The following is an 18,989-nucleotide window of genomic DNA, read 5'->3' on the forward strand; positions in this document are numbered from 1 at the left end:
TGATTAATGGCCTATTTATTACAGTCATAATCAATACACTTAACAATGCGTATAATCTTTTCTTAAACTAGCACCTTTCAAAATCTATTGACTTTGAAACGTTACAAACACTTTAAGTTGTACGGACGAAACGATTAGAGAATACTTTTTCCGAATATTTCCCCTTAGAGACATATATGCGTGTCTTAAAATAATGTTGTTCTCAACATTTAGTCAATATGACAAGACATTTAAATTATTGCACAGTGTCGGTATATGACGGTTCAATATCACTTTATGTCCTCAGTAACCTGCGATTGTATGCATAGCGAGGGTTTGAGTTCTCTGCATCTGGAATAGAATATTGAAATTGCTTGAACAATCGTATTAGTTTTACGATGCAACCAATGCAAAAATGTAATACTAATAAAATGACATTGAGTTTACTAGTCAATAACTCCATGTAACGCAACGTTATCAGTAGCATTACGTAATGCAACATTATCATTAACTCTCAGTAGTGCAGCATAATCCGTAACACTGAGCAGCTCAACATCACCGATAGTTTAAGTTTTAAACCTATTTATTTTAGCTTGATTCCATCAAAAACCTACGACTTTTTTGAAGCACTATCGAGTCCATTTCCTGGAACTAGAACCAGTACTGTGTGGCTATTGGGGGATATCTAAACAACGCTCCCACAGTGGGAATCGAATCCATGACCTCGAGGTCGCTAGGCGGACACCATATCCACCACGCCACGGCAAATATCACCATTTTATCAAACAAGCCCAACATTATCAGGAAATATACTTACCGCAGCATAAGCAGTAGTTCAATGTAGTGAAACAAAATTGGTAAATCTAAGTAGCGTAAACTATTAAGTAACTATAAGTAGTGCAGCACGAGCAGTATTTCAATAAAGCGCAACGTAATCAGTTACTCAAAATAGCGCAACACGATTAGTAACTTAAAGGTGCCTTTTCACGTTTTGGTAAATTGACAAAATTAAAATAAAAATGTTTCAGATTCACAAATGTTTGTTTTAGTTATGATATTTGCGAGGTAACAGTAATACTAAACATTTACCATGCTCTAAAATATCCAGTATATGCATCTTTTGACGATTTACAAACCTGAAAATTATAAAGCGTTGCAACGCGAAACGATTGAATAATTTAAAGAGTTCTGTTGTCGTTGTTTCATTCTGTGAAACTACGAGGATTGCTTATATAAAGTAAAAAATACATATCTCTTTGTAGACGGACACACAGATAGACATATCGACGGACAGACGAAGGTTCGATGGAAATAGGACAAACTGCTTCGATCGGAAATACACCTTATTGGCTTTTAAGCTGAAGTACTTATGAAACACTCCAATCTTGATAAAGCAATTACCGGAAGAAACACTTTTTATAACGAAAACACAAACACGTAAGCGGATTTTGACATACATCTATTTAAACTCGTATAACGCATGGCATTGAACGCTGGATTTGTTTTGTACCATTGGTATTAGTTTTATTGTTTTAAATTAATATTTGTATATTATAACGTTATTTGATGCATCGTTGTTGTTGTTGTTGTTGTTTTCGTCCAATTAAAACTGGATTGGATTTCGGAAGCTTTGAAAAACACAACAAGAGCGTTGGCCCGAATAGAACAACGATAGAACGATAAATAGCTTTGTATTAACATCCATATCGCGACCATTATTTCGATTTAAGAATAATCTAACATACTAGTATTTGTTTGCAATTAAGAACCATAATGACTAACTTGCTCTCAGAATAAGATCATTGTTTACATCGCGTCATTAGACAGTTTAAATATGCTTTTTTTCTATATGAAAATAGCGAGTATCTTGTTAAAATTAGTGTATAAACACGAACTTTTAATAATACGAATGTTTATTAATTAATAATGATTTTTGTGGGTGTAAAACTATATCGCGTTTATTCTAAAATACACATGCAAATGTATTAACGATATGTCTATCCTTACAATAATAAGTCATGAACTTCTATTTTGAAAGAATAAACACAGCAAATTGACATATTAAACATTCGTTGATGTTATCGCAGGGCCATCTGCCGGTTGCCTTTAAACAAAATCTCCACCTTTTAGTTTGTCTAACGCTGTTTGTCAAAGGATTTAAAGCAAATGTTTAAGATTATTCAACTATGAACAACTATTCAATTGAGAATCAAACAATCGTAAGCTTATTCAGGTAGCAGAGTTAACCCTTTGCATGCTGGGAAATTTGTCGTCTGCTACATTGTCGTCTGCTGAATTTTTAAAATTAGCATTTTCTTCGATTTTTTTTCAAAGAATACTATCAGAACAGCAAATAGTTTGGATCCTGATGAGACGCCACGTTCTGTGGCGTCTCATCTGGATCCAAACTGTTTGCAAAGGCCTTCAACATTCGGTTCCAGCACTGAAAGAGTAAACGGTCCATACGCAGATTTCTCCTATCAAGTGCAGACGACACGGTCGGCCATGGATCGGCAAATCAGAGGAAACAGATTACGTGAGGATTTGGGAAAGCCGGGGTGTTAGTCTTGACGTTGCTATTATATAAAACATTTGAGGCATGACGTTAGTGCATGCTTATCTTGGACCCTACACCTTTATGAATCAAGTCTGTAGTGCTGCACTTTACACAAAATAGCTCAGATTCCGCCGATTACGTTCATTATTTAGACGTATTTAGCCTCTTTTTAAATTCATTAAATCTCTGATATCTATGGCTAACTCGTGTTTTTGTCCTTTTAAATTATAATTCCGTAATCAAGTGCATAGTGCTTAACGTTTAATATTGTATCATAGTGTAAGCAGAATATAGTGAACATGATATGATCTGAAATGTTCACTCAAGTTCAACTTAAGCTAGACTATCCCTACAGAAGGTTTGTGAAAAACGGCACAGGATGACACTTGCATATATGCTGTATGGAACACAATATGAAGAAGTCTCTTGTTAATACGAATCTGCTGCTTAGTCGGAATATGACGTTCTGGATCTGTCTGTGTAACAGACGTTCCGCGACGCCACTTAAAACACAAGAGTCATTCAAAATACTCCATTTCTAACTGGTAGATTATAGATGATACATTTTATTACATATCGTTGCTATAAATAGTAACAAAATAACGTCGCGAGCTGGCAGATATTCGTATCAGGCGGGCCAATATAAATTATATTGGCCCACTGAGCCGGGCCGATTTAATCATATCGGAAAAGAATGGGATCGCGCGGCTTATACTGAACAAAATGGCGTCCACATTCAGTCTTAGCAAACGGTGATCAATAAAATTAAGCAACAACTCAACGAAAAAATCGAACATAATTTAATATAATGACATAAAGCACACAGTTTGGATAATACAAATATCGATTGAAACTGAAACTCTTTGGTTTTAATCCGACTGTAAGCAATTACTTTACATTTCTTACTTAAAGAAAATATGTTTTGCATTTATAAATAATTAAACTTGGGTGCGACACATTGTACATTGCAGTTATTTGCTGCTTCGTCACCGTTCTAGCGTTCGACCTAGTGGGACTCGCCATGATCGTCATGGGTACGTAGTAAGAACAATTCTGTTCAAAATAATGTGGCGTTCACTCAGTTCAATAAAGTTAACTATAGCGTCTCAACAAACACTCAGATGTTTAATTACCCCTCGAAACCGGATTCTCCTCGTAACAAAACCTTTATCATTGTCACGTCGATATCCGGTTTTGAGTTTTTTCTACTGTGTATAAAATATTAATGTGACGCCTGTTGACGTCGTGTGTATTTATAATGGCAAAATTTACTATGTTTGTTTGCTACAATTATATATATATATACACTTTTGATTCATAATGCTTTATGAAAATTTCATAATAATTATGTTGTTTAACAGATTATATTTTGACCTAACCACACTTGGTTAACTTTTTTCTTTAAAATTCACATGCTGGACGTTTCAGGCGCTATCTACATGCACCACTGCGACATCGAGAAGATGATACCGATCTACCTGATCGTGAGAGGCGTGGTGCCACTGTTGTTCGGCAGCCTCATTGCCTATAGCTCACGTCGCCGTGACGAGGACGAAAACGTGGTGTTCGGTCCGCTCGATAGGCTTTGTTGTGCGATTCAGTGGTGAATAATGGCCTTCCTTATCCACACCATCTGGCTCATTTGTGGCACATGTCTTCAGCATTCAAACCTCGGCGCAGTGGTTTGTCTGGTTCTGAGCATAGTTAATCAAAATCCTTGCCGGCTTTTCAAACCTAGTGAAGGTCATCTCTTTCGTAACTAACCTGTTAGTTTTATCAGTCACCAATCAGTTTCATCGCCAATTAAAAAACACATTATTGTGATCGATTCCATTTTATGGTCTAACCGGTTACTCTCCGACCGTCGTGCTTGTTTTTCCGTATGTTCTTCAGACCGTCAGTTCGTACGCCCGAAAAACTGGATACTGCGATTTCTCAATTAAAAAAGTAATCAGAATCTAATGATGAAATGAAATGATCAAATTTCGCTGCCGTGACAATATTGTCCATTCTTAATTTTTAGGCAGCATATGGGTGTATCCTAACTTTTGGACGCTGACTTCCAATGACGTGACCTACACGCAAAATGTTATTAGCAACTGTGTTCAAGGCACGTGCAACATGACGTTCCTGACATTCGCCTTCTCCATGGTAACAATAGACTGGATATGTTTGGCGCTCGTGGTGATCTCTCTGATGATCTGCTGGAGAGCCCTAAAGCCCCGAAGAAATTAGCAATAACCATCATATTAAATGAATATTGTTGGAATATCGAATACTAGTACCTATCACACTAAGAATATAATTTCATGATGGAAATTCCCTTTACACAACTTTTTAGTTTTGACACCATATACAATTAAAAATATACAATAAGATAATTGATAATTGATGAAAATAAATCTGCGAGCAGTAGTTTTTACTCACGAATTAGGAAGTCAGAAAGACAGCAGTGTTTACCCTTACTTTGTTGTTGATGCGTTACTTGTTACCCTAGTAGTTCACATGGTGTCAACCAGTCTCTCACCTTAACATCGGTATAGAACACTCATGCGCTTTTTTCGGCATAGCTGTTTTACCCAGTTTTTCACCTTACATGACCTCTTCATAACGCCAGCAGGCACGAATGAATACATTCGAATATTTTATAGGCCGATTCGAGAAAAATGCCCGCAAATAACACATTCATAGCCGCATCATGCGAAAATGGGTCTTTTGCCGTATGCGCCCATCAAAGCTATAGCCCACCCAGTCTGCGCTTCTTTCAGTCTGGTCAGGAGATACATAATGAGACTATAAAACCTTGAGTGATTTTATAGCAGAAAGCATCGCCTTTGACCAGACTACGCAAATACACAGGTTGGGCTTGAGCTACACTGGCCGAAACGCCATAAGACTCATTTTCGCATGACGCGGCTATGGATGTGTGATTTGAGTGTTTTAAAAGAAAACTGCGTGTTAAATATTTACATACAATATATTTCGATGGTGAAGAAATAAACTCATGAGGACACATATGATGTTAACTCCCGTAGTATAATTTGTATTTACTTACACTAATGTGTGGTTTGACTATAATAGCACACATTTCATGCGGTGAATATGCGACTAACAAGTGAAAACACACACACACACACACACACACACACACACACGCACGCACGCACGCACGCACGCACGCACGCACGCACACACACACACACACACACACAATATTTTAACTTTCGTTTTCAATTTAATTATTCAGAATCTTAAATTTTAAACTTTATTTCAAAATCAGCATTTTCGCAAATCATGTTCATTGTTTTATAAATTGAGAACTGAGAATATAAACAAGCTTAACCTTATACTATTGCGTTTTTATTACCCGTGCAATTGAAAATACTAGTACTTGAGATATCGCCGCTACCTGTTAGGAACAAAAGAACGTTTACCAGACACATCAAATTTAACCCCGCTGTAGTAGCAAGCACTATCAATGAGGTTACGCAACAGACGCGTGATAGTGTATTGACTTTTCGATATAACACTATAATTGTTGTTCAGCAGTAGTGTTATTTTCCCGCATCTATTAATTATTTATTTTTATTGTTTATACTATGTACGGTAATTTGAACTTGATTTAACTATTCAAACACTTACAGTATTATCGTTCGTTTTGGCAACACTCTCCTGCACGTATGACAAATATCAGCCATCATACAACACTTACAAAAAGGAAAGTACATGTATATGTCTTATCTGCGCATATTTTTGTCGTTCTACCGTGTCGGTGGGTTTAGGCCCCTAAAACGCGTAAACATGCCTACACAATATGTCAGAAATCAGCTCATATAAATTCGTCCAATCTGTGTGTGCGTACTTTGGAAATGTTTCTTTCTGCGACCTGTATTACCGGTACTAATTGTGCGTGCAGAGTGTTTTATTGATGTAGCTGTCTATCGTTTACTCGAAGTCTCATGTTAATGTGATAATTATTTTACATAAGATAACAATAATTGTGTTTTATTTTACACAGTATATTCTTCCAGCAAAATATTAAAACTTGTCCAGTTGAGTATCCACGTGGTAGGAATAAAGACAATGAAATATGCCATCGAGTCCGCATCCCTCCACCACCACCGTGCAATCATCGCCCGGTATTTTCACCGTACCTTCGAACGTACCGTCGTCTTTCTTTGTTAGTACTGTACCGTTGCACTTAAGTGACTTAGCTATAGGCGACTTGACACAAAACAAAACCTCCGCGGAAGGATATAGCGCTTTGATTAACGGCTCTAGTATGCAACATTTATATTTGAGTGCATAATCATGAGCGTCAGGAAATACTCCGTCTATGCACGCTTTGGTGCATTTTATAAGATACGAAGCGAAAGGCGTAAACGTGGAACTATTTTCTTGTTTACCAAATAAAACGAGTTTGTAATGGCCTTCGTAACGTAGCCGAACTATCACATTCAGGAACATCCCACAATCCGAGTGGTCAACAAAACAGTAATTTTTTAAGTCGATGGTGTGGTCTTGAAAATGAAGCCTGGGAAAGATGTCAATATAGCGTTTCGGTTTCACAGAAAATATGATCTCCCCGTCGTCTGCAACATGGTACACGCCTTGCTCTATGCTGTCAATGCCGTATTTCGCTAACTCTTTAACGGGCCCATACAACGTGTGGTGGGTTGGGTAAGTTAAAGGCTGATCAAATGATTTGTTGCACTGCAAAATGTATTTTACAATTGGCTGGAAGTCACCACGTGGACTGTCTCGTTGTCTGCGTGCATAAACTTGCAGGGTGAATACCCCTCGCCCAGGCATACAGACATGGACGCGCACTGTTTTATCCGTCGGCATACACGCGAAAATGAAGTTGTCAATTTTCCGCTCCCCTTCGTATAGGAATGCAAGAAAGTCTGATATGTTTGTGTGCATTGTTTCTAATTCGATATCTATTTCATACTCGATGTTATAAATTATCGCTTTATGATGCGTAAGACTGCGAATGCCCCAGTCCTTACCACACTGGTCGAAATTCACAACAGAACAGAACTCCAATGCGGAAAAAGGCTTCTCCAGCAGTTGCCACTTTGTATCGCTTTCGTAGCGTTCAAATGATTTCACCGGGAAAGGAAAATGATCTGTGATAAACACTTCTGGATCTGTCAGAAAATACGCGTTTGTAAACCTTGATACGTATTTTCTCTCCTTTGACTTCACGAATCCTGCTCCCCACGTGACATCCACAAGGAACCAATCGTTGTCGATGTATACTGAATTCCACGCATGTGTGTTGTGACTATCTCTCATTACGTCATCGCCAGGCTGATAGCCGTATGATTTTGCGTAGCCACAAATTATCTTAGCCGGAATCTCTGCTTCACTGAAAGTCAAAACAATTTTAGTTTACGCATTGTATAATTGTGGTTGTGATCAAAACACGATTTTATATGTGTGTGATTTTTAATAAAAAATACCTACGTGTAGCAATATTATTCTGACCGCTAGATCCAGATGTAAATGCAGTCTGTCTAAATAGACTTCAAAAGAATAATGTCATTTAATAAAAATAGTATTAATTCGCTCGCCGACAAACATTATTCCTTAGTTCGTTTATTGAATATGGTATGACATTACATATTCATTAATCCCTTCATTGTACGGTGTGCCATCAGAAGATCTGACCTGCAAAACGCAGCGAACAGTCTACAATAGCCCTCGCAGACAGTCACGCGATTAGCCAGTACCGAGTCCGGGTCGGTGGGACGCAGTGGCGCACGGTTGAAGTACCCGGATGTGTCATAACTGAAAGAGTAGGTTAGATGCCAGTAAAGTTTTTATTTTGAGTGTCCACTTTTAAAACAGCAAAAATATCCCAGATGCGGATGCCTTTTCATTTGATATAGATATCGGGCTAATTGTAGTTGGATTCCCTTCTATGTTCTAGAATCTAACCGAGAGCCGAGATGCGTTAAAATATTAAGACATAATGCATTGATAGATCATGTGGAGACAAAAATGAGAACATCTTTCATGTCTCAGATGTGAGATATGTGATGACTGCGGAATTGTTCGACTGTGACTGAACGCTATTGCAGGAACAGCCGCTATGACGTTGCTGCCTAACAACCGCGATGTTCCCTGTTTGACCAACATCTTGAACTTTCATTAAACTATTTGAGCAGCGTTCTGTTTAAACTGGGCATAATGCATGTGCGCAAAGTGTCGTCCCAGATTAGCCTGTACAGTCCGCACAGGCTAATGAGGGACGACACTTTCCGCCTAAATTGGATTTTTGCTAAGTAGAGACTTCATTTAAACGAAAAATGTCATAAAAGCGGAAAATGACGTCCCTGATTAGCCTGTGTGGACTGCACAGCCTAATCTGGGACGACACTTTACGCACATGCATTATGCCCAGTTTTCTCATAACACGGCTCATTAAGATACATTCACGTATGGTTGGGCAGTCATATCAATATTGGGTTAATCGTGGTTCGCGTTAAATGAAGAGAAACATCAATGTTCAAATTCTGATTGTTATTCTCATATATAATGCAGTATTCATTGGCACTATGATCAAATTATATAAAACAAGACCGTGTAAAAACGAAGGACGATTGTGAAATCAGCTCCCCAGCCGCTCATACCGTGCACGTACTTTATGTTGTGAGTGATCCAGACGTAGAAGGCTCGAACCTTCTCGAACGAGTTGTCGGCGTATGCCACGAGGTACTCGACCAGCCGGGGAAGGCTCTCCTTAGTCAAGGGGGGCGCCTACGACGTAAAACACGTATCATTACAATAAAATAAAAGCACCACTACAATCGTCAAAAACACGAAGCAAGCAGTAAATGTATACACGGCATGTAATCTCTTGCGGCTCCTCTTTTTAATAACTGAGTCAACCTGATGGATGTAAATACAAAACATTGACGGTTAGTAAAACTTCCGGTCACCTATGAAGGGGATTGTGCTTGTTCAATTAATGTATCGTCAAAAAGAGGATTCCGCAAGAGATAACATGCCATATATGTTAGAAATATTATGAATGCTATCAATTACAAAGGTTCACTTGAGAACAGATTTATCAAATATGAGAGAATCATATAAACAGTTTCAACTCAACATTAAAAGCAAGAATGGGTACGGACCTTACAACCTTAGGAACCTGTAGTGAACAGCTTCTTAATTATGGCTATGAAATGCATAGTCATGTAAATCCACACATCCTTAATGCATCAAACACATACGTATCAGCAGTTATAAGCACGAGTTACAAATTTTAACTGGACTATGCATGGGCACGAACGAAATGAGGCCTCGGTAAACATAACAACAACCGAACGATCGGCCAACACTAGACGCTTTTCTGTTTAGACAGGTTTCACTGTTTATCAGAAGTTTTCAGCTCGGATGTTGAGCGCCAAAATACCCGCATTGAGTGCTGGTCGATTTCTTTGAACACCATGTCGTTGCGCATGACGTCCTTCCTGCGTCTCCTCGCGGTCTTCACTTCCGGTACAGGGGAAACTGGAACCACGATTTCATCGTCTTGGGAGACGAAACTAGTCTGAAACAAAATACGTGTTGCTTAAGTGTAATATCGCATTTACATATTTGTGTTTGACACATTAAGATGTTTCTTAATTGATGATTGGATTTTCACAAAATGAGAACAATAGACATTTTGATTTCGGTATTTTGACACTAGGACAAGAGTAATTCAAATAAATCTAAACAACCGTAGAGCGGCACGGACCTGTGCATTTCTTGACAACAAACGCGGAGGATTCATCACTGGCGTGTATGTCTCTCCGACACCGGATTTCCGGCCCTCCTCTCCGACTTGACTCTCGTCTCTGATGGACATGGAGCTGTGTGTATCAGAGCTTTCAATTTCCGTTTCTTGAGGGGTCATTGGTTTCTAAAAGAACACACGGACAAACAACATTTCATTATCATTATATTGTATAAAACGTAAAACATAACATATAATAATAGACAGTTGGCGCTTGCCAACATGGTTAAATTGTATTTCGAAATCTATTTGGAGACAACTTCTTCTTTACTTAGTACACTTAACCTAGAACAGATTTCAATGCAATACCAAAAAAGCATGCAAATATCCTCTATTTCATAATCATATTCAATTTTATTTATTATTCCACTAATCTATATGTTTAAATTATCCAGATTCATAATCACCGAAGTCTCCTTACACGGTCAGTTGATTGATAACTTAACCCATTTATGCATTTTTTGACTCTCCCATCCTTCTTAATTGGATCAATTTATTTCCAAAATTAGGGATGTCTAGTATATTTATTTCTATATTAAGAATATTTCTTACAGAAATTCTTTAAAGTAATAGCGCAGAACCTGATGAGACGCATCATGCGGCGTCTCATCTGGGTTTACGCTGTTTTCCAAGGCCTTTTTTCTAGACGCTAGGCATAAATGAGTTAATAAGCGAGGCTGTCACAACTGCACGATATACTAGTAACACGTGCACTTACCAGTATGGTTGGCGCCTCGCCCGGTTTGTACAGCTGCAGGTTGCCTTGTTCGTCCCTATAGGCCAGGGGCTGATCCAGTCGCACCCTGCCGGATCCAGAGTACGTGGCCCCGCTGTGAGTCATCAAGTCTCGCGGGGTAAGGTCACGTCAGATATCCAAAAGATTTGAAACTCCTGCGCTTTACAGATCATATAGAGTGCGTCAGTGGACGTTTTATACACAATATTTAAGATGCCTATTATTTCATTTTTTTAGTATATGAACTTAATGGAGACTTTTGTTATGTCATCGGGGCATGGTAGACGTCTTTTACCACATGTGTTGTTATCGTTTCGTATTATAAATTAGCAAAGACTGTTCTGTTCTGTTGCTCGGCATAGTCTGATTGTCAGATATTTAATCAGTTGCCATGATACATATTAATTAAATATTAGGGGCTTATAAGTGTCAATCCACGCTATCACAATATCAAAATATGTGGGGGGGGGTAGGCATATTTGAACAAAAGCCAGGAACAAAGAGAATCTGGAGAGAATTGGGTTGAGCGTCGACATGTACTGATACAAGAAGTTTGAGTGAGTTTTTCATTAAATTAATTGGTGTATAAAATGATTCTTTTTGTGTGTAAATAAAATGTAAAGTCTATATCATGTGCTGTTAGTATTGAAGTTATAAACTTTCTCCCTTAACACTATAGTGGTCTTCCGAAGTTAATTCCTACTAACCCGTATTCCAGTTCAGCTTTTTTTAAATCATGTCTATGCATATCGTTAGAATGTTTTAACAATGATCTTACCATATTTAGCATACATACGACATTATAATATATTACGTTCGTTTATATAATACCGTTGCTGTGGACGATACCACAGGTTAATGGGTATATACAATGGTTCTGGTTCTTGGTCATTTTGCACCAAGTTTAAGAAGAGCCATTTTTATAGCGCCATTAAGTACAGATGTATAATTATTTAAATTAATGCATGCGTACAAATAAAAGAAACGTTCTACATCGTCAATGTCCGTTAGCTTGACATGCAATTATATATGAAATATACTGTTCAGTATACCTAGGTGCATTATTCACGTAAAAGTCAAGTGAACCTACCCGTATGGCTTTTAAAACAAGCCGACAGTCAACATAATACATTGTTTTATTAAAAATAATATATTTTGTATCGTATATTATTAAAGTTCAGCACTTACGAGTACATAATTTCATTTATTTAATATCCTTTTCCTTTAAGAGATTTTTTTCTTTTTCACAGTTGTTTAATTCGTCCGATTACTGATTAATGGCCTATGTATTACAGTCATAATCAATACACTCAACAGTGCGTATAATCTTTTCTTAAACAATCGCCTTTCAAAATCTATTGACTGTGAAACGTTACAAACACTTTTAGTTTTACGGTTAGAGAATACTTTGTCCGCATATTTCATGGTAGAGACATAAATTCCTGTCTTAAAATAATGTTGTTCTAAACATTTAGTCAATATGAAAAAAATACATTTAAGTTATATTATATTATATATTTATTATATTGTACATTGTCGATATATGACGGTTCTATATCACTTAATGTACTCAGTAACCTGTGATTGTATGTATAACGTGGTTGTTAGTTTTCTCCATTTGGAATAAAATGTTGACCTTGCTTGAACATTCGTATTCGTGTTACTATGCAGCCAAGGCCATAATGTAATAATGATAAAATGGCATTGAGTTTAATAGTCAATAACTCCATGTAAAACAACGCTATCAGTAACACGAAGTATTGCAACATTATCAGTACTCTGAGAAGTGCAGCATAATACGTAACACTGGGAAGCTCAACATCACCGATTATTTTAGTTTTAAACCTATGTATATTAGCTCGGTTGCATCGAAAACCTTAGGCTTATTTGAAACACTATTGAGTCCATTTCCTGTGACTAGAACCAGTACTTGGTGTCTATTGGTGGATATCTTAAGAACGCTCCCACAGTTGGGATCGAACCCATGACCACCTGGTCGCTAGGTGGACACCATATCAACGACGCCACGGCGGACATCACCGATTTATCAAACAAGCCCAACAGTATCAGGAAATATACTTTCCGCAGCATAAGCAGTAGTTCAAAGTAGTGAAACATAGTCAGTTAATCTAAGTAGCGTAAACTAATCAGTAACTTAGAGAAGTGCACCATAATCAGTATTTCAAAGAAGCGCAACGTAATCAGTTACTCCAAAAAGCGTAAAACGATCAGTAACTTAAAGTAGCGCTTTATTAACCATAGCCGGAGAGAACTATTTGTAACTCGGAGACGTGATGCATTATCCGCAACTTTCAGTAATTTAATAACTGTTAGAAGAGCTTGTAAACAGTAATAGTAGAAGTGACTATAACTTTAACCCGCAGTAGAGTTACATTTTCGGTACCCTTATGAAGCGTAGCGTATTTAATAACTTTAAGTAGCACGACACTATTAGTAACTCTAAATTGCGCTACATTATCAGTAACAATAAGTAGCGCTACATTTTAATTACTCAAAGTGCAGCCCCATTATCAGTTCGCCTAAGCAGAGCAATTTTTTACTTTATTTTTATACGTTATTATAAGTAGAGCTACATTATCAGTTAAATAGAGCTACATTATTAGTAACCCTTAATAGCGCTTAAGCATCTATAACTATTAGAAGCCTTAAATCAGTTACTATAGGTAACGCTATCTTATCAGTAACCTTTAGTAACGCAACATTTACAGTAACACTAAGCAGAGGTACATTATAAGTATGTCTATATATAACGAAACATTATCGGTGGTATAATTTAATATTTAACCGAATTTGGACTACAAAAACAACGATTGTTTTATTTTGTTGTTAGATTATTTTTTTAATACAAACGTTTCCATAAATTGGATTTTACTTGAAATACTAATTGAAACTTAATCGGCAAACGTTAGATTGCTATAACATACTAGTAATTCTTAATTGTAGAGTTACTGTCACTGGGCTCTGTCATTGGCAAATACAATCTACTCTTTAAACTTTATCCTTGACGACGAGTGTCCATTAAAATAACCTTCGTCCATTATTCGAATACAATAACAGTGTGTTAATCGTGTGCTTAAGGCACAACAACAATACAATTGCACAGCCTTACACAATACTCCATATCTTTTCATAAGATTCAATACAATATTTAATCTTAAAGAAGAACTACATCGTAGAAATAACATACTTTGTAAACAAGTATAGGCCAAGTGTTAATAGTACTAGTTTTAGACGTAGAGGGTATCTTGTAGTGGATGTAGTTGTTCATGAAGCACAGTATTAAAAGAAAAAGTACTCGAAGCAGCTTCAGCAGCAGTAGTTGTAGGAGGAGGAGCAGCAACAAAACCTGATGTAGTTCTGAAGTAGGTTACCGATTTCCGAGGGTAGAGAAGGGTGATTAAACCAAGGCTGTATCTTGTGATGCAAATTATTAACGCTATCGACGGCTGTTACCAGCTGTCAGAAAGGCCAAACATTTAAAAAATCGATTGTCATGTTGTTCTTCAATATAGTATCGTACTTATTTTCGGAAATATATGAATAGTGCAGAATATTGATTAATTAAGCGGCCACTTGAAATCGTTAACGTTTATAGCAAAAACAAAGATGGAAATAAAAAAGGAAACACACAATCAAACTTGATGATTTCGGTTTACTATCGGATTGTTAATTCACTCGTTATCCAATTTTTTTTCTTATTTAAGTGTTATAAATAATCAACAAATCAATAGCTAAAATACCCTTGAACAATGTTATACGCCGTTTTGAATTCAACCTACTGAGGATTTTTACCAGAATGTCACTTTGTACGACAGACGCGTTTGATACACTAGTTAACGTTGGTTTTCCCACAACCTTTGTGAACGGATACTTCGGTAAATTCGTGCTATATTGACAAACAGTTCATATATCGCACATGAATAATTGTATATAAAGTCGGAACATTTAAATAAAATATATAACTTGTTCATTTTTCTGGCAAAACGTGTCAAAGATTCATTAAACACACTTACTCTTTTAACAACCCTTTTGAGCACTAAGTTTATTTAGTTGCGCACAATAAAAAGTGCATACTGACAATATTCAGCATATACAACTAAAAATCAAACCACTGATGTACTAAATTTGGTGGGAAAAATAACTACAAAAGAATGAACGGTTGTATTAAGTTTGGCTGGATATACTAAAACAAAACACACAACTTTTGTACAACATTCGTTTGGCCTTTAGTTCATTAAGAACACTATTACATATCTGTGGGACAGCTGCATTGACATTAATAATCCTAATTTATTTGATTTCATCGCCCGGCGTGTGTAGTCCGGAGAAATAAACACCGACAACTGATCGCATTGGTGTGAGATATATGTACCACCGTGGTTTGTATCACCGTTGTTTGTGGAAATGTCTAGGTATCACCTCAGCACGGAAAAAGTTGTCAAGCTGAATGTTGGAGGGACCTTTTATAGCTCGACCAAGGAAACCTTGACCAAGGTAAGACATTTGTGTCTTGCGTTTTAAGTGACACGCGCCCAATATCAAAGGTCTAAATTTGGTATAAATTTTTAAACTGATTACATATAACTGGCGTTAAACTGATTAAATATAACTGGCGTATATATGTGTCTGAATATTCGTTTGCTCTTGCTTGGAAGATTAAAAACCATTGTTGTCAATAAGCGACTTTGCTACAATTTTTTATAGTTTACTTTTGAAATGCGATGTGGTGTTAAAGGAAAACCTGGGGAAAGTATTACGAGAAATTAACATACACATTCAGTTTAACTCATCACAAAGTCGCCTTCGCTTTGTTTTAATTACAACCGTGAATGTATGAAATCCAAAATTTATGTTTGAAAATAAACGCTTGGGAACATACACGGGCATATAGACAATAATAGTCTTAATCACCTCCTATCAGGTTCACGGAAGCTACATCTGGCGGATATTCACAGGCGATGCCCCCTGTCCGAGGGATGAACGAGGAAGTTACTTCATTGACCGCGATGGGCCCATATTCAGGTCTGGTGGCTTAGGAGAGTTGGATGATCGGGTGGGATGATCAGAGGATTCATATAATTTATAACTATGGGTGGTGGAGCAATTTTCACCGTAAATACATGATAGTCAATACTGTTTATGCACGTTGTGGCAGCATTAAGGACATGTTAATTTTGTTAAATAATTTATAAATATTATTTGCAAAATGCACTACATGTTTAATTTGACATAACTGCTATACAAATTACACTTAATATGAAAACATGATTGATCGAAACACGGATTTTCATTGTTGAACACATAATTGTATACTACGAGTGTGATCTTTGCTTGATTTCTTTTCTTTTCACAAATGACCATACAAAAACTCGTTTACTTCCTACAATTTTTTTTATAAATGCCGCCCTGCTCTTTGTTATCTGATTTTCCGTTCCCGCTACATATTACCTCCCTCCCCCCCAAAAACACACACCCATGCACTCACCTCGTTAATGTTATTTTTTAAAAACGCATGTAATTGCAGGCACATTCTAAACTACCTGCGCAGCGACCGACTCTCGGTGCCATACGGTTTCCGGGAATTCGACCTTCTCAAGGTCGAGGCCGACTATTACGGACTTCCGGCTCTCGTGCAAGAAATCGAGGTCATACTTGTGTCATTCAAGCGGAAACGTCGACGCCGACCGAACTCGAACCGAAAGAAAACCAGTCAGAGCGTAAACGAGTTACACCGCGTACACGAGCGCGACGGCGACTTGTATATTTCTGACGAAGATTCGGATTGGTTTTACGATTAAAGAGGTCTCCCTTTTGGGGGAACGTGTTTATGTGTGAACAAAATCCTATTGATAATACCAACATAATGGTTACTCGATACAAAGTAACTACACTATTGAAGCGCTTTTTAGCTGAAGGAAGTTGTGTTAATGTGCGAAGAACAGTCAAATGTAATGATTACTCCAAACCAAGTAACTACCATATAGGCGAAAGTACTGCTGTATGATTTTTCTCACTGATTCCTCGATAAAGAATTTTTCATGCTCTATTTGGAGTACTGGCGTAATCGGATTTCTGTTGATTTGAAACGGTGCTTGGTGAAGTCTTTCCGCCATGTACTTCCAGCATTGAAATGTAATTACTTCAATAATAGGTGCATTCTGGTGGATATATAAAAAGGGCAGATATTGTTATCTCGCCATGTGAATCAACACAGGATTTTATAATAAAGAGTTTTGATGTTCACATGTGAACGTTTTGCATACTGCTATTAGTATTCATGTTTGTTTTGTCTCAATCGGTCAGGGTAAACAACCGGAACAAAAAACTACAACAACAACAAAAGAATCATACATATGTATGGAAGCAATATGTACATGGTCATCGTCAGCTTGCTTGCACGTTGCTTCGTGTAAAAGGAAGAGTGTGTAAAATTGTAAAATGGGCAATCAATGTTCATAACAAAGTAACGCCTTCGGTATTGCAACAGATTTTCTTGTTCGACGTACATTCATGTACATTGTGATCACTGATCAATGGAAAATGCAACCCATGCGTATGAGTGTTTGATCAGTAAGGATTATAGATACCCATAGGACTACAGCAGACGGCAGGCAATTTATGTACACGAAAGTGAGTCACACAAATGCAACAGCTGGAAAATGTCCCTGTTGCGTTATGCAGACGCTTTAATTGGCTTGCAATTAACTAAACATCTTGCACACATACATATGTGCCCTGCTCTGTGAAAAAGGGGTTTAATGCATGTGCGTACGGTGCCGTCCCAAATTAGCCTTTGCAGTCTGCACAGGCTAATCAGGGACGACACATTCCGCTTTTATGATATTTTCGTTTTAAGAAAGTCTCTTCTTAGCGAAAATTAAGTTTAGGCGGAAAGTGTCGTCCCTGATTAGCCTGTGCGGACTGCACAGGCTAATCTGGAACGACACTTTACGCACATGCATTAAACCCCCTTTTCACAGAGCGGAGCTCATATCTTATTATTACTCAAGCATGATCAATAAAGAACTAAACTCGTGTGAGGGTTTGCAATGCCTGTTTATTTCAGGTCACTACAAGGGCCGGTATTCACGAAGTAAGGGAAATCTTAACTTTAAGTTGTAGTTTATAAAACTTCACATCCAACTAACAAATAAGTTTTTCTCTGCTTACAAAAGGCGAAAAAAAGTAATATTTACTTGCTTTTTACGTTTTAATGTCAACATACGTCAATACACATACTAGCATAAGCCATTCGGAATTTTATTAATTTAAGAGATTTTCTTAGGTCGTGACTAATGAGCTCGTGAATACGGGGGCTGTTTTGTATTTAGTTTTATTGACTGACGGATTGTTTTTATCGAGCACAATGTGATATATATTGGTAAGAATATGGTTGTTCTGGCAATTTCATTTCGAGTTTGAACAACGTTAAACTGGTGACATCCTGATTCAGCATCGACGTCACGATTTGGTATACGATTAAACAAACGTAAAGTGTTTGTATGTTTTGTGCATTTATAAATCAATGCTATTGATTGATCAGTGTGCACATTTGATAACTTATCTCTTTGTATTCATTGTACTTTTTCACAATAATATGCAGGTATTTAAGTTCATTGGTGATGTATTTTTCTTCGATATACTAATACTCTGTCATATTTTGAATGTAATAAACATTACTTGTTGAAACCCCTCGGGTTCCTTCTCTTTTCGAATTTAGCTATTTATATCAATTTTTGGAAACAGCTTCTCTCTAAATCATTACTGAACCCGACTTTGATGTATTTAAAATCGTATGACATAATTGTTTATTTCGTACAATAATTGTGAAGCATTACCATCTTAAGTAACTTGATTTTAGTACAAACTAGTAATAAATATAAGGGCCGTGCACTGGGAACAAG

The 18,989-nt window shown here is 37.2% G+C and overlaps 3 protein-coding genes across 6 annotated transcripts in view; 1 reads left to right on the forward strand and 2 right to left on the reverse strand.

Annotated features, from left to right (window-relative positions):
- LOC127849318 (kyphoscoliosis peptidase-like) overlaps positions 1–11,169 on the reverse strand; it is a 174,139-nt gene extending 162,970 nt beyond the window's left edge. The window contains exons 1-4 of the mRNA XM_052382038.1: positions 11,047–11,169; positions 10,290–10,454; positions 9,963–10,100; positions 9,189–9,304 (exon numbers count right to left, since the gene is read on the reverse strand). Of these exons, the coding sequence (XP_052237998.1) occupies positions 9,189–9,304; positions 9,963–10,100; positions 10,290–10,454; positions 11,047–11,169 (542 nt within the window). The remainder of the gene's footprint in view (positions 1–9,188; positions 9,305–9,962; positions 10,101–10,289; positions 10,455–11,046) is intronic.
- Positions 1–18,989, reverse strand: part of LOC127847767 (uncharacterized) — a 178,162-nt gene that overhangs the window by 149,735 nt on the left and 9,438 nt on the right. The gene's annotated exons all lie outside the window — the stretch shown is intronic.
- Positions 15,396–18,649, forward strand: LOC127847770 (BTB/POZ domain-containing protein KCTD6-like). Its single transcript, XM_052379907.1, has 3 exons — positions 15,396–15,579; positions 16,007–16,107; positions 16,610–18,649. Exons 1-3 carry the CDS (start codon positions 15,490–15,492, stop codon positions 16,881–16,883), a joined length of 465 nt encoding a protein of 154 aa, XP_052235867.1. The 5' UTR covers positions 15,396–15,489; the 3' UTR covers positions 16,884–18,649.

Source organism: Dreissena polymorpha, chromosome 10 (genome assembly GCF_020536995.1).
Source record: "Dreissena polymorpha isolate Duluth1 chromosome 10, UMN_Dpol_1.0, whole genome shotgun sequence".
In the NCBI taxonomy this organism is placed as follows: domain Eukaryota; kingdom Metazoa; phylum Mollusca; class Bivalvia; order Myida; family Dreissenidae; genus Dreissena; species Dreissena polymorpha.

Excerpts from the sequence above, each read along its gene's own strand:
- LOC127847770 (XM_052379907.1), top strand. The coding sequence starts at position 15,490 with ATGTCTAGGTATCACCTCAGCACGGAAAAAGTTGTCAAGCTGAATGTT. Across the intron at positions 15,580-16,006 it reads CCAAGGAAACCTTGACCAAG|GTTCACGGAAGCTACATCTG; the intron begins GTAAGACATTTG and ends ACCTCCTATCAG. Across the intron at positions 16,108-16,609 it reads CGCGATGGGCCCATATTCAG|GCACATTCTAAACTACCTGC; the intron begins GTCTGGTGGCTT and ends ATGTAATTGCAG.